At 47.2% G+C, this 14723-nt stretch overlaps 1 protein-coding gene across 2 annotated transcripts in view; it reads right to left on the reverse strand.

Annotated features, from left to right (window-relative positions):
- Nucleotides 1-1169, reverse strand: part of GAB3 (GRB2 associated binding protein 3) — an 88381-nt gene extending 87212 nt beyond the window's left edge. The window contains exon 1 of one of the 2 annotated variants that reach the window (XM_006041859.4): nucleotides 64-1169. In XM_006041859.4, coding sequence (XP_006041921.2) covers nucleotides 64-474 — 411 coding nt within the window. In that variant the 5' untranslated portion in view covers nucleotides 475-1169. The remainder of the gene's footprint in view (nucleotides 1-63) is intronic. The other variant, XM_006041858.4, reaches the window with a different exon arrangement.
- Nucleotides 1170-14723: the final 13554 nt, after the last annotated feature.

The raw sequence follows: 14723 nt of genomic DNA on the forward strand, positions 1-14723 counted from the left end.
ATCCCCCGCGGGCGGAAGGGCCCCGGGACCCCCCGAGGGCGCGGGGCGACTCCCCCTACTCACGTAGCGCTGCAGTTTCCTCTCGGGGGGCGACTTGACCAGCCAACCCATGCAGACGGTGTCTCCCGCGCTCATGGTGCCTGCCTTCCCTCTGGCTCGGCCAGCGCCCGCGGCGGAGGAAGTCGGTGGGGTTGCCGGCGGGGCGGGCCCAGCGCCTCCCGCCCGATCGCCGGCCGAGAGCCACCACCCCCGCGGCGGCCCCGCGACCCTCGGCCCGGGGGCGGGCGGGCGCCACCCCTCGGCTCCAGGCAGCCCAGCCCGGCGGGCCGGAGCGGGTCCCCCCGCCGCTAATCTCGCCCCCGGTCCTCCCCTCCCACCCCGATCGGCCGCGTCAGAAGGGCTGGTCTCCGGGCCTCCGGCCTCGGAGTCGCGAGAGGCGAAATCTACACCCGCACCTGCGGAGTCAAAGCTCATGGACGCAGCCTAAGCGCCCCGTGACTTCCCACTTCCCCTGGTTCGCCAAGGACTGCTTCTGCTGGAGCCCTCCCCCAAAGATTGCAGACTCCGGCGGCAGGACAGAACCCAAGTCCTCCCCAATCAAAAGGTTCACACGGGCAAGGGCTGTTTGCAGACTTGAAAAGATGGATCCCAGAAAGACAATGCAGCCGGGGACAGAGGCCGGTAAACAACAGCCACCCACACGACACTTGCCGAGTCCTGCAGGGCCCCGTAACTATGCCAAACGCTGGACAGGGGGCTAGCTCCCTAGATCCACACCCCCTATTATCACGGTCTCAATCATGCAGGTGAGTAAACTCAGCCACAGGGAGACATCCCCTGCCAAAGTCATCCAACGGAGGAACTGAGACTCAGCCAGGCCTGGCTGTACACTCTTCAACGGACACTCTGCCCTTGGTGAACACACTTGGTAAACACAAAAGCACGAATAGCAAAGTTCAGATCAGCACCCAGAGTTCTAACCCGTGTGATGCCTCTCCCTCGGAAGGGACAGTTGGAAGCAACAAAGGTCACATCATTTTGTTGATTGACAAAAAGACTTCTCAGCCTCCTACCATGTCCTTCCGGAGAGCAATGATTCTTGTACATTGATGTTCATGTGTTGTTCTATAATCAGTCAGGATTCATTATGGGGAACAGAGTTTGCTCTAGGGGTTTCAAGCTCTAGGGGTTTCAAGCAGAAAGGGATTTAATTCAGGGAGCAAAAGAAAGTGAAGTCCCTCAGTCTTGTCTGACTCTTTGCGACCCCGTGGACTGTAGCCCACCAGGCTCCTCCATCCGTGCAATTTTCTAAGCAAGAGTACTGGAGTGGGTGGCCATTGCCTTCTCCAGGGGATCTTCCCAACCCAGGGATTGAACCCAGGTCTCCCAAATTTACCATCTGAGCCACCAGAGAAGCCCTTAGGGAGAAAGGTGCTCACAAAACCATTGGAAGTGCTGTAGCGTCAGGAGTCAGTGGCAGCTAAGAAAAAACCAACTATCCACTGTACTAAACCCCCTTGCTAGCCAGTATCAATATACACCCCCTAGCAACAACCACTGGTTTCTGGCAAATTTAAGGCTGCTATACTATTCCTCATACAAACAAAACAGCACTCCCTAAAACAGGAGACCACAATGCCCATAAGTCACTATAGCCATCTCTAGGGAATACTGATTTGTCTTTTGGTTCACATACCATCTCACCTCAACAGTCTCAAACCTAAAGGAAAACTTAAAGTTAACCTCGATCAACCTTTCTTTGACATCCATAAAATCAGTAAAGAAAATTGGAAAGTTGACGTGTCCCTCCCGTTGAGAGGGTAACAGGCAGGAAGGCCAGGGGTCTCCAAACAGAGGAAATAGGCTGCAAGTGTCAGACATTTTTATCTCTTAAGCCGCAGGAGGAAACAAACTAGCAATATTTTTTTCCTTCTCTATACAAATTTAAAAGGAGGTTTCTCTTAAAATACTGTGTTGCCATAAGGACACCTGGTTCCACCTGAACTTAACTATTCTCAAACCTTGAGTTAACCAATGCATTTTTCTTATGGAAATGTTTGTCTTAAGATATGTTAATGTACTATTCATTTACCCCAGACTCTGTCTTCAAGTCGGTTCTGCCTAATGGCTCAGAACCTACTTGACAAACCAGTATGTTATACTCAGACATTGTTCCCCTAATCTATGTAAACGAAACTATTTGTATGGTAATCTGCCCTTCTACAAGATTCAGGTCAATCATTTTATGGCCTGGGATGAATCATCTGGTGCCAAGATTATCCCAAAATGCATCTTATGGATGAGGGGCCTGGTGCCATTCTGAGTTTTAAGACATTCCTTTCTTTCATTAACAGACTGCTAGTGACTATATAACATCCAGCTGAAGACTAGCAGGGGGGTACTCTTTCTGCCCCTTCTGATGCCTATGTCAGAAGCTTTCTATATCTCCTTTATACTTTAATAAAACTTTATTACACAAAGCTCTGAGCGATCAAGCCTCATCTCTGGCCCCGGATTGAATTCTTCTCCGGAGGCCAAGAATCCCTGCGTCTTTTTGTTCAGCAACAACTTTTCACCATCCAACAGCTACTACCATTCTCCTTTCTGTAACTGATCTTAAGACCATCCTTGGTCTTTTTAAGTTCCTTCTTCACTACCCTCCCTGTCTTCCGTTTGCTCTCCAACTTCAGCTGGTCAGAATCTGTTACCTGGTAAGTGGCTCAAATCTTTCTTCCTGCTGAGCCTGAAGACTTCATGGTCTGCCTGGATGCGGCAGGAGTCAGAGGTACCCCAGAGGATCCCTTAGATTCAAGTCATAATCCTTCTCAATCCCATGGGCGAACAGTGACACTATTTCCAGGTGATAACACCCTAAGAAACCTGTATGCATGACAAGAAGCAACAGTTAGAACCTTACATGGAACAACAGACTGGTTCCAAATCGGAAAAGAAGTACATCAAGTCTGTATATTGTCACCCTGCTTATTTAACTTATATGCAAAGTGCATCATGCAAAATGCCAGACTGGATGAAACACAAGCTGGAATCAAGATTGCCCAGAGAAATATCAATAACCTCAGATATGCAAAGGACGCCACCCTTATGGCAGAAAGTGAAGAGAACTGAAGAGCCTCTTGTTGAAAGTGAAAGGGGAGAGTGAAAAAGCTGGCTTAAAGCTCAACATTCAAAAAGCGAAGGTCATGACATCCGGTCCCATCACTTCATGGCAAATAGATGGGGGGAAATTGGAAACAGTGACAGACTTTATTTTCTTGGGCTCCAAAATCACTGGGGATGGTGATTGCAGCCATGAATTTATAAGACACTTGCTCCTTGGAAGAAAAGCTATGACAAACCTAGACAATGTATTAAAAAGCAGAGATATCACTTTGCCAACAAAGGTCCATATCATCAAAGCTATAGTTTTTCCAGTAGTCATGTGTGGATGTGAGAGTTGGACCATAAAGAAAGCTGAGCACCAAAGAATTGATGCTTTTGGATTGTTGTACTAGAGAAGACTCTTGGACTTCAAGGAGATCAAACCAGTTAATCCTAAAGGAAATCAACCCTGAATATCAATGGAAGAACTGATGCTGAAGCTAAAGGTCTCATACTTTGGCCACCCAATGCAGAGTCAACTCATCAGAAAAGACCCTGATGCTGGGAAAGATTGAAGGCAGAAGGGGGTGACAGAGGAGGAGATGATTGGATGGCATCACCAACTCAATAGACATGAATTTGAGCAAACTCCAAGAGACAGTGAAGGATAGGGAAGCTTGGTGTGCTGCAGTTCATGGGGTTGCAAAGAGTCGGACACGACTGAGCAACTAAAAAACAACAACATCAACCATCCAAGCCTACTCAGTAGACTGGTAGTTTGCCTGTTGTTTCAGTGGCATAAAAAACCCTATGTCACCAGATGGCAATCTCAACTTGCAATATGATGGACCCAACACTTGGGTTCTGGTAAAAGTATCCCTTTCTTGGGAACCAGCAGAGCTCCAAGCTGCAGACAGGGGATAAAATGCCCTGAGAGTAGACGATTAGGAATGATGACTCCTAATCGTGAGGAATCCTTCCCCCTTCTTGATTCGCAGGCCGTGGATTCCAGCAAAGGAGAAACAGCACCATACAATGGCCACCACCTCAGTCTTGACTCCTGTAAGACAGCAGCTCCCCCTCAGTGTCTTTTCACCAACTAGGGTAGGAACTGACCTCTGCTAGACTGACCATCCCTACTGTCTACAGCCCGGGTCTTCAGGGCAGTCTCTCGGTGTGAGCATAGGGCACAAGTCTCATGTCTTACAGGGATTACCTTGGTCAGAAGCACTGTTATATGAAAGATTGCTAAAGTGAATGCAAGACAGTAAGTCTATGGGGGGCCAAGTCATCCAAAAAGTCGCTTAAGATAAGTACCTATTCAAGACAGGACAAATTGCGGCCCCTCCCACTGCGGGATGTGGGCTGATTTCCTCAATGGCCACCAGGTGGCGGACTCCTCCCCCCGGAAGGCCACCATGCTGTGCTGTGCTTAGTTGCTCAAGTCGCGTCGGACTTTTTGTGACCCCATGGACTGCAGCCCACCAGGCTCCTCTGTCCGTGGGTACTCTCCATGCAAGAATACTAGAGTGGGTTGCCATGCCCTCCTCCAGGGGATCTTCCCAATCCAGGGATCAAACCCAGGTCTCCTGCATTGCAGGTGGATTCTTTACCGTCTGAGCCTCCAGGGAAGCCCAAGACTACTGGGATGGGTAGCCTATCCCTTATTCAGGGGATCATCCCGACCCAGGACTCAAAAAGGGGTCTCCGGCATTGCAGGCAGATTCTTTACCAGCTGAGCTACCTGGGAAGTCCAAAGGCTCCCTTACTGGGGGAATGAATGCAGGTCTCTGCTGTGGACAGGCTGAGTACATAGCAGTGCCAGTGGCTGTGACCTGAGGGTAGTTCCTGCACTCCTCTCTGCTGATTCGTTTACTCTGTAAACTTCCCTGGTGGTTCAGATGTTAAAAGCGTCTGCCTACAATGTGGGAGGCCTGGGTTTGATCCCTGGGTTGGGAAGATCCCCTGGAGAAGGAAATGGCCACCCACTCCAGTATTCTTGCCTGGAAAATCCCATGGACGGAGGCGCCTGGTAGGCTACAGTCCATGGGGTCGCAAAGAGTTGGCCATGACTGAGTGACTTCACTTTCCTCTGTAAAAACAGTTCTCCCCATTAGACTCTCAGTCCAACCCATGGATCCTGCCACTTGCTTCCTTTGGAGACCTTGAGCAAGACACCTAGGAGGGGACACATGGCAGTCAAGGGAAAGGGTCGTCCACAGCAGGGGCCACAGAGCTGGGAACCACCTGCTTGATCTGGGAACCACCTGCTTCAGCGACTGTCCTATACCTTCCAGACCTACATAAGTCTGATCTCAAATCTTCCCCTTCCCATGGAGGATTAGATGGCCAGACATTCAGACTTTCCCACAGACCAGGAATAAGCCAGAAGCTGTTGATCAAAAGGAAAATGTGTTTGTAGTAGAGGGCATGATGTCCTTCGGGAGTCCACAGGATGTTTCTCTTTTCAGGACTTGTCACAAGCTCCATGCAGCCCTGCAGTGTGTCGAGTGACTAATACCTGCCATAGAGACTTTCCTTGCCCTGGGTCTCACCAAAACCGTGTCACCTCATAGGTGACTTGCTGAAGCACCGGTGGGCACAATTTCATGTAGTATATGTTGCCTATGGAATCTGAAGAACCCCACCAAATGTGGTGCCTGAATGGGAGGTGGTATGAGGTGTAGCAACTTACTGAATACCTAGCATGGTCCAGGCCACCTCAAAACATCACTAAGGGTCATTCTCTCTGGTTTTCATTGGCTTGATGTCCCACACTCCACACTCTGGCATACATGTGTCTTTTTTTTTTTCTTCTGAATATTTTTGGGAATCAGGGGATGTCCTTGTTACCCTGTTGCAATAGCCCATGAGGCTCCTCTGTCTATGGGATTTCTCAGGCAAGAATACCGGAATGGGTTGTCATTTCCTCCTCCAGACATGTGTCTTGATGAAGCATCTCTGATACCTCTTGGCCACCAACTGCAGTAAGCATGATGTCTTCAGTGTAATGACCCAGCATGATGTTTGCCATGATTGTCGAAAGAATCAAGTTCCCTTCATCTGAGATGATGACAGATAGTCAGAGGGCAGCTGGTTTGCACTCCAGCCTGGGGAGAGTAGATAATTTGAAGAGCAAGTGTTTTTCTACAAGCTGGATTCCCTTTGTGACTTCTTAGGCTTAGTTTGAAATAGATAACCAACATGGACCTACTGGATAGCAGGGAACTATATTCAATATCTATTTAGTTATATGAATAACTGTATTCAATATTGGGCTTCCCTGGTGGCTCGTCTGGTAAAGAATCTGCCTGCAATGAGGGAGACTTGGGTTCCATCCCTGGGTTGGGAAGATCCCCTGGAGAAGGGAAAGGCTACTCAGTCCAGTATTCTGGCCTGGAGAATTCCGTGGACTGTACAGTTCATAGGATCACAAAGAGTCAGACACGATTGAGCAACTTTCACTTCATATAGGGCTTCCCTGGTGGCTCAGAGGTTAAAGCGTCTGCCTGCAATGCAGGAAACCTGGGTTCGATCCCCGGGTCAGGAAGATCCCCTGGAGAAGGAAATTGTATTGATGCAGAACATACATTTGACAAACCTGATGTCGATTCAAGACCAAAATGCTCATGATGTGTAAGTCACTCAGTACTAAGGCTAAAGGGGGAATTTCTTCAACTTGTTAAATAGCATCTATGGAGGACATGACTAACGTCATGGTTAAATTGTGAAAAATGGGGCATTTTCTCTTATGGTTGGGAACAAAGCAAGGCTATCTGCCCTAACTACTCTTATTCAACATAATGTTGGAAGTTCTAGGCAGTGCAATAAGGGGAAAAAACAAAAAGTGCACAGATTGAGAAGAAGAAATAACAGCATTTCAATTTGCAGATGATATTGTCTTCATAGAAAATCCAAAGGAATCTACTGGAAAAACTCCCATAACCAATAAGTGAGTTTTACAGAGTTGCAGGATACAAGATCAATACATTTCAAGGCTCATTATTTAACTGCAGTGATCAAGATTGTGTGGTATCCACAATATTGTAAAGTAATTAGCCTCCAATTAAAACTTTTTAAAAAGTAAAAAAAAAAAAAATTGTGTTATCAGTAGAAAAAGTGAAAGTGAAGTCACTCAGTCGTGTCTGACTCTTTGTGACCCTGTGGGCTGTAACCTACCAGGCTCCTCTGTCCATGGGATTTTCCAAGCAATAGTACTGGAGTGGGTTTCCACTTCCTAGTATCAGTAGAGGGAGAAACATATAGATAAATGGAATGGAATAGAGAACCCAGAAATAGACCCACATCAATTTCACCAGCTGGTTTTTGGCCAAAATGTAAAACCATCCTAGTGGAGTGTGCCACTCCTAGCCAGGGCCCAGCAATTGTCAGGGTTCTTTCTTTATGACAGTGAGTTCCAGATTCAGCAACTTCTGTTTCTCTTTGCAGGGACCGTCCCTATCAATCTGTCTCAGTCCACTGGTGCTCAGAGACTTTGTGAAAGTTTTGGGCCCCTGGATTTTGATGGGGCTTATCTTTCACTCGGTGGTGAAATACTTGCTAGTTCCTGGGCATCTGGTCCATTTGGCATGATGTCTTTAATGGAGCAGGCCAGCATGATGGTTTGGGGCAGAATGAGATGATCCACTCAATCGGGGACTTCTTTATGATAACATGCCAGATAATTGACGGGACAGTGCCTGGGGCTTCCTTTGGATGATTTTTCCATCATCGGAATTCTTCCAGCTGCCAATTGTGTTGGTTTCCAATTATGCACTCAGGAACTGGGTGTCCACAAGTAGAGAGATCCAGACTAAGATTCCATCTCTGACTAGTGGACCACAGTGGCCTCTATGGTCCCAAGGGTAAGTCAGAGGCAGGTTAAGAGTACACACTTGCAGTATTCCATGTACTTGGCCTCACCCTTGCTTGAGAGCTGAGCCTGTGAATTGACTGGGTCTGGAAATTCGGTGAGAGGCCATGATTTTCCATGGTGGTGATTAAAGGCAGGCTGCTGTTCACCAGACTGAGCATTTTGGTCGGTGGTGGTCTATTACAGGTAGGTGCTGCAGTCCATGGGGTTGAAGAGATGGACACGACTGAGCTGCTGAACAACAACTATATATATATGGGCTTTCCTGGTGGCTAAGATGGTAAGGAATCTGCCTGCACTGTGGGAGACTTGGGTTCAATCCGTTGGTCAGGAAGATCCCCTGGAGAAGGAAATGGCAACCCATTCCAGTATTCTGGCCTGGAGAATTCCAAGGACAGAGGAGCCTGGCGGGCTACAGTCCATAGGGTTGCAAAGAGTTGGACATGACTGAGTGACTAACACTTTCATTTTTCATCAGTTCAGTTCAGTCGCCCAGTCATGTCTGACTCTTTTCGACCCCATGAACTGCAGTACGCCAGGCCTCCCTGTCTATCACCAACTCCCAGGGCTTACTCATGACAGCATGATCAATCACCCCAGAGATCCTTGAGGGTGAACAATCTTAGTTCCAGCTTCCAGCCCTGCTGTGTGTTGTGTTACCTATCCTGTTTCTATGGGATTTAGTGCCACCACTTACACTCTGCTTCTCTGGGGTTCCATACCTCCCACTGAGAGCCCAAGCCTGTTTCCATGGCAAAACCTCCCACCTCCTTCCCGAGACTAGTTCTCCAGAATGTTCACCAAAGTATGTCTCAGTGTTTTGCTGAAAGGAATGTTACCCAAAGGGATGACATTAGTTAAGGGGCGAGGCAGTGGGTTGCACATGACAACTCATTCCAACATCGTCCTTCTCAAATCTTGGGATTGGAGACAACAAGGGATGGGAGGAGTAGGTTATAAGAACGGGCATCCCCTTGCTTGGTAACTGACTAGGTGATATCATTATAAGGTCTCCAAAGAAGGTAGAAGCAGCCTTATCAGACAGGGGAGGAGGAACCACTTCTGCTGGTAAGGGGGGATCTGGCAAGGTTTAGGGTTTGGCCACCTGATGCAAAGAGCTGACTCATTTGAAGAGATGCTGGAAAAGATTGAAGGTGGGAGGAGAAGGGGACGACAGAGAATGAGATGGTTGGATGGCATCACTGACTCAATGGACATGAGTTTCAGCAAGCTCCGGGAGTTGGTGATGGACAGGGAGGCCTGGTGTGTGGCAGTCCATAGGGTTGCAAAGAGTCAGACACGACTGAAAGACTGAACTGAACTGAAGGGTTCAGAAGTCACAGATTCATTCAACACATACTTCCAGAGCATCTTCTAGGAGATGCGTGGAGAGCCGTGGACAAAATAGACCAGACTTTCCTGGCTTCATAAGGCGAACATTCTGGTGAAGAGACAAACAATAAAAAAAGGTCCATTGAAGGCAGAGGGAACAGCAGATGGCAGAGCCCCAAGAGGAGCGCATGTGCTTGGGGAGTAGTCTTAACAGTTAGAGGCACTGTGGCCAGAGGGGTGAGTCTGGTTGTGAGCAGAAGCAAGTGGGCTCAGAAGAGGAAGTGATGGCAGACACTGACAGCTGTCATCAGCATTTTGACTCTTACTCTTAGAGAGATGGGTTATCCATTGGTTTGGGCTGCTGTAACAAATTACTCTGAACTGGGTGGCTTTATTCTTTAATAAATTAATCTTTAATTTAAAAAAAAAATTCACTTTGATTGGAGAGGAGAAGGAAATGGCCACCCACTCCAGTACTCTTGCCTGGAGAATCCCAATGGACAGAGAATCCTGGTGGGCTACAGTCTATGGGGTTGCAAAGAGTCAGACACGACTGAGTGACTAAGACTTTATTGGAGTAGAGTTGCTTTACAATGGTGTGTTGGTTTCTGCTGTACAGTGAAGTAATTCAGTTATACATATACATATCTCCACTCTTTTTTAGATTCTTTTCCTATGTAGGCCATTACAGACTATTGAATTCCCTATACTATACAACAGGTACTTGTTAGTTATCTATTTTATATATTATATATTTTTATTTATCTAGTTAACTATTATTAGTTATCTATTTTATATTTTATATATAGTAGTGTGTATATGTCAGTCCCAAACTCCCAATACATTCCTCCCCCTCCTTATCCCCTGGTTTATGTTTGACATCTGTGACTATTTCTGTTTTGAAAATGGGTTCATTTGTACTGGGTGGCTTTAAAGAACATTTATTCTCTTACTGATTTAGAGGCTGAAGTCTCAAATCACTCCAATCTCCGCCTCTATGTTTACACGGTCTTCTCTTCTGTCTGTGTCCTTTCTTCTCTTCGAAGGACACTTGTCATCGGATTTGGGGCCCACCTGAGTCATCCAGGATGACCTCATCCACAGATGCTTCACTGCAGGACCTCTGCAAACACCCTTTTTTCAAATAAGTTCATATTCATAGGGTTCAGGGGTTAGGATGTATCCTATGGGGGGCAATCTTCATCCCATTAGAGATGGGACGCAATCGAAGGGATTGGAGCAAAGGAGGAACATGGCCTGACTTATAGTCTCATGGTGTCTCCAGAGGCTGTGTTGAGAAGACAGTATAGTTGGAACAAGCAGAAAGAGGGAGGAACTACAGAGGAAGAAATCTAGGAGAGAGATAAGGATGGCATGAACTCCAATGACAGCATCGAGGGTGGGGTAAAACCATCAGGTTCTGGATCTGTTGAAAGCAAAGGTGCCAGACTTTGCTAACAGATCAGATGAGGAGTGTTGGAGAACCATTAGTGAATTCCTGAAATTTAGCTAAATATGTATCAATAAAGCATTATAAAATAATGGGGGGGTGTAATGGAATGCTGGTGGATTGGTTGACACTGTGGACTTTGTATTTATACAAAGTGTGTATGAACCATTAAGAACATGTAAAGAATATTTATTCTCTTACAGAGAATAAAACATTCTTATGTATAAAACATTAAGGCTTATGTATAAAACATTAAGTTAGAGTATTATTATGATTACCTTCAGTTCAGTTTAGTTCAGTCGCTCATTCGTGTCCGACTCTTTGCAACCCCATGAATCACAGCACGCCAGGCCTCCCTGTCCATCACCAACTCCCGGAGTTCACTCAGACTCACGTCCATCGAGTCAGTGATGCCATCCAGCCATCTCATCCTCTGTCGTCCCCTTCTCCTTCTGCCCCCAATCCCTCCTAGCATCAGAGTCTTTACCAATGAGTCAACTCTTCGCATGAGGTGGCCAAAGTACTGGAGCTTCAGCTTTAGCATCATTCCTTCCAAAGAAATCCCAGGGCTGATCTCCTCAGAATGGACTGGTTGGATCTCCTTGCAGTCCAAGGGACTCTCAAGAGTCTTCTCCAACACCATAGTTCAAAAGCATCAATTCTTCAGTGCTCAGCTTTCTTCACAATCCAACTCTCACATCCATACATGACCACTGGAAAAACCATAGCCTTGACTAGATGGACCTTTGTTGGCAAAGTAATGTCTCTGCTTTTGAATATGCTATCTAGGTTGGTCATAACTTTTCTTCCAAGGAGTACAACAAAATAAATTGTAGATAGAATAAAAGTTAAATGAGGAAAAACCAATTATATATGTGTATATATATGTGCATGCGCGCACACACACACACACATATATATATATATGAAAAATCCGGAAGTAGGTGATGGACAGGGAGACTTGGCGTGCTGCGATTCATGGGGTTGCAAAGAGTCGGACACGACTGAGCGACTGATGTGATCTGATGAAAAATCCAACCAATCCATCCTGGAGGAGATCAATCCTAAGTGTTCATTGGAAGGACTGATATTGAAGCTGAAACTCCAATACTTTGGCCACCTGATGTGAAGAGCTGATTCATTTGAAAAGACTCTGATGCTGGGAAAGATTGAAGGCGGGAGGAGAAGGAGAGAACAGAGGATGAGATGGTTGGATGGCATCACCAACTCAATGGACATGAGTTTGGGTAAACTCCGAGAGTTGGTGATGGACAGGGAGGCCTGGTGTGCTGCAGTTCATGGGGTCGCAAAGAGTCGGACATGACTGAGCAACAGTTCTGAACTGATGAAAAATGAAAGTGTACACCCGTGGTGGATTCATGTTGATGTATGGCAAAACCAATACAATATTTTAAAGTAATTAGCCTCTAATTAAAATAGATAAATTTTTTAAAAAAAGAAAAATGAAAGTGTTAGTCACTCAGTCATGTCCAACTCTTTGCAACGCTATGGACTGTAGCCCACCAGGCTCCTCTGTCCTTGGAATTCTCCAGGCCAGAATACTGGAGTGGGTTGCCATTTCCTCCTCCAGGGGATCTTCCTGAACAACGGATTGAACCAAGGTCTCCCACAATGCAGGCAGATTCCTTACCATCTGAGCAACAGCGAAGTTGTTGTTCAGTAGCCCAGTTGTGTCCGACTCTGCAACCCCATGGACTACAGCACACCAGGCCTCTCTGTCCCTCACCATCTCCCAAAGTTTGCCCAAGTTCATGTCCATTGCATTGGTTATGCCATCCAGCCATCTCATCCTCTGACACCCTCTTCTCCTTCTGCCCTCAATCTTTCCTAGCATCAGGGACTTTTCCAATGAGTCAGCTGTTTGCATCAGATGACCAAAATACTGGAGTTTCAGCTTCAGTATCAGTCCTTCCAAAGAGTATTCAAGGTTGCTGCTGCTGCTGCTGCTAAGTCGCTTCAGTCGTGTCTGACTCTGTGCGACCCCATAGACAGCAGCCCACCAGGCTCCCCCGTACCTGGAATTCTCCAGGCAAGAACAGTGGAGTGGGTTGCCATTTCCTTCTCCAATGCATGAAAGTGAAAAGTGAAAGTGAAGTCGCTCAGTCGTGTCCGACTCTTAGCAACCCCATGGACTGCAGCTGATTTCCCTTTAGACTGACTGGTTTGATCTCCTTGCTGTCCAAGGGACCCTCAGAAGTCTTCTCCAGCACCACAGTTTGAAGGCATCAATTCTTCAGCACTCCACTTTACCATCCAGCTCTCACAACCATATGTGACCACTGGGAAGACCATAGCCTTGACTATATGGACCTTTGCCAACAGAATAATGTCTCTGCTTTTCAACACTGTCTAGGTTTGTCATGGTTTTCCTGCCAAGGAGCAAACATCTTCTGATTTCATGGCTGCAGTCACCATCCACAGTGATTTTAGATACCAAAAAGAGGAAATCTGTCACTGTGTATATTTTAAGCCACAAATAAAATGGAAAAATTCCTAATCTTTGGATAGCACAGGAGGAAATGGAAGAAGAGCCATAGTTGTCTTCTTCTGTCAGTAGTAGCTTGTTAGAAAAGATGATGGTAAAAATTCCACTGACAACAGCAATAAAGAAATAACTCCAGATCAATCAAATCTATGGGGGCTAGGTGTAAGAATCCCCACTTGAGAGCGAGAAGAGAAGTGGATGAAAGGAAGAGGGAAAAGAGCTGGAACCTGGAGCCGCTAGTTGCTTGGCGGTCCAGTACCGCCACCACGAGTGACCTGTGAGTATTGATCACTTCACCTGGAGCCCAATTCAGTTCAGTCGCTCAGTCGTGTCCGACTCTTTACGACCCCATGGAAGTCTCCAGGCCAGAATACTGGAGTGGGTAGCTTTTCCCTTCTCCAGGGGATCTTCCCCACCCAGTGATCGAACTAAGGTACCCTGCATTGCAGGCGGATTCTTTACCAGCTGAGCCCCAAGGGAAGCTCAAGGAGACCCGTAGTGGAGCTGCAATCCAGCTGTGCTGTGACCGGAAAGCATCACCAGAAGACTTGGTACAGAAAAAAACCAACCAAACAAAAAAAAAACCAAAATATGTAATTCATAATATTGTGCATTGCTTATATGCTGAAACGATAATATTGCCGATCGTTGTGTTAAATACAGTCTGTTACTGAAACCGATGTAACCTATTTTTTTTTTTCAAGTGGATGTTGGAAATTTTAAAATTCCACAAGGGACTCGCACTCTGTTTCTATTGGGCAGTGCCGCTCTAGCAGGATGGAAATTAGAAGCTGCAAAGCTCTATGTGCCTCGACGTCTGTCTTCATTTCGGCATCAGGACGGATCCGACAGCCACCTTGAAGGGTTGGGGGGTGGGGAAGCTAAGAAAGCTGAGACACGTGCCCAGGTGCCCAGTTCAGTTCAGTTCAGTCGCTCAGTCGTGTCCGACTCTTTGCGACCCCATGAATCACAGCAGTCAGGCCTCCCTGTCCATCAACAACTCCCGGAGTTCACTCAGACTCACGTCCATCGAGTCGGTGATGCCATCCAGCCATCTCATCCTCTGTCGTCCCCTTCTCCTCCTGTCCCCAATCCCTCCCAGCATCAGAGTCTTTTCCAATGAGTCAACTCTTCGCATGAGGTGGCCAAAGTACTGGAGTTTCAGCTTTAGCATCATTCCTTCCAAAGAACAGCCAGGGCTGATCTCCTTTAGAATGGACTGGTGGGCCCAAGTTTCACGTAAAAAAAAAAAAACAAAAAACCGGTGAGAAAGACTAGACCTTCGCCCGGCCACGCCCACAGCTAAGCCCCGCCCAGGTGGGCTGCGCAGGCGCTCTCCGTCCGGGCCGCTGAAGGCTGGGCGAAGCCCAAGGCGCCCGCGCGGCGGTACCAGCGCGGGCCGCTGCGACCGCCAATGAGATGGTGCGGCCGGCAGGCGCGCGCTGGGGGCTCCGCGCCGCTTC

The sequence above is a fragment of the Bubalus bubalis genome, chromosome X (genome assembly GCF_019923935.1).
Source record: "Bubalus bubalis isolate 160015118507 breed Murrah chromosome X, NDDB_SH_1, whole genome shotgun sequence".
Classification (NCBI taxonomy): Eukaryota; Metazoa; Chordata; class Mammalia; order Artiodactyla; family Bovidae; genus Bubalus; species Bubalus bubalis.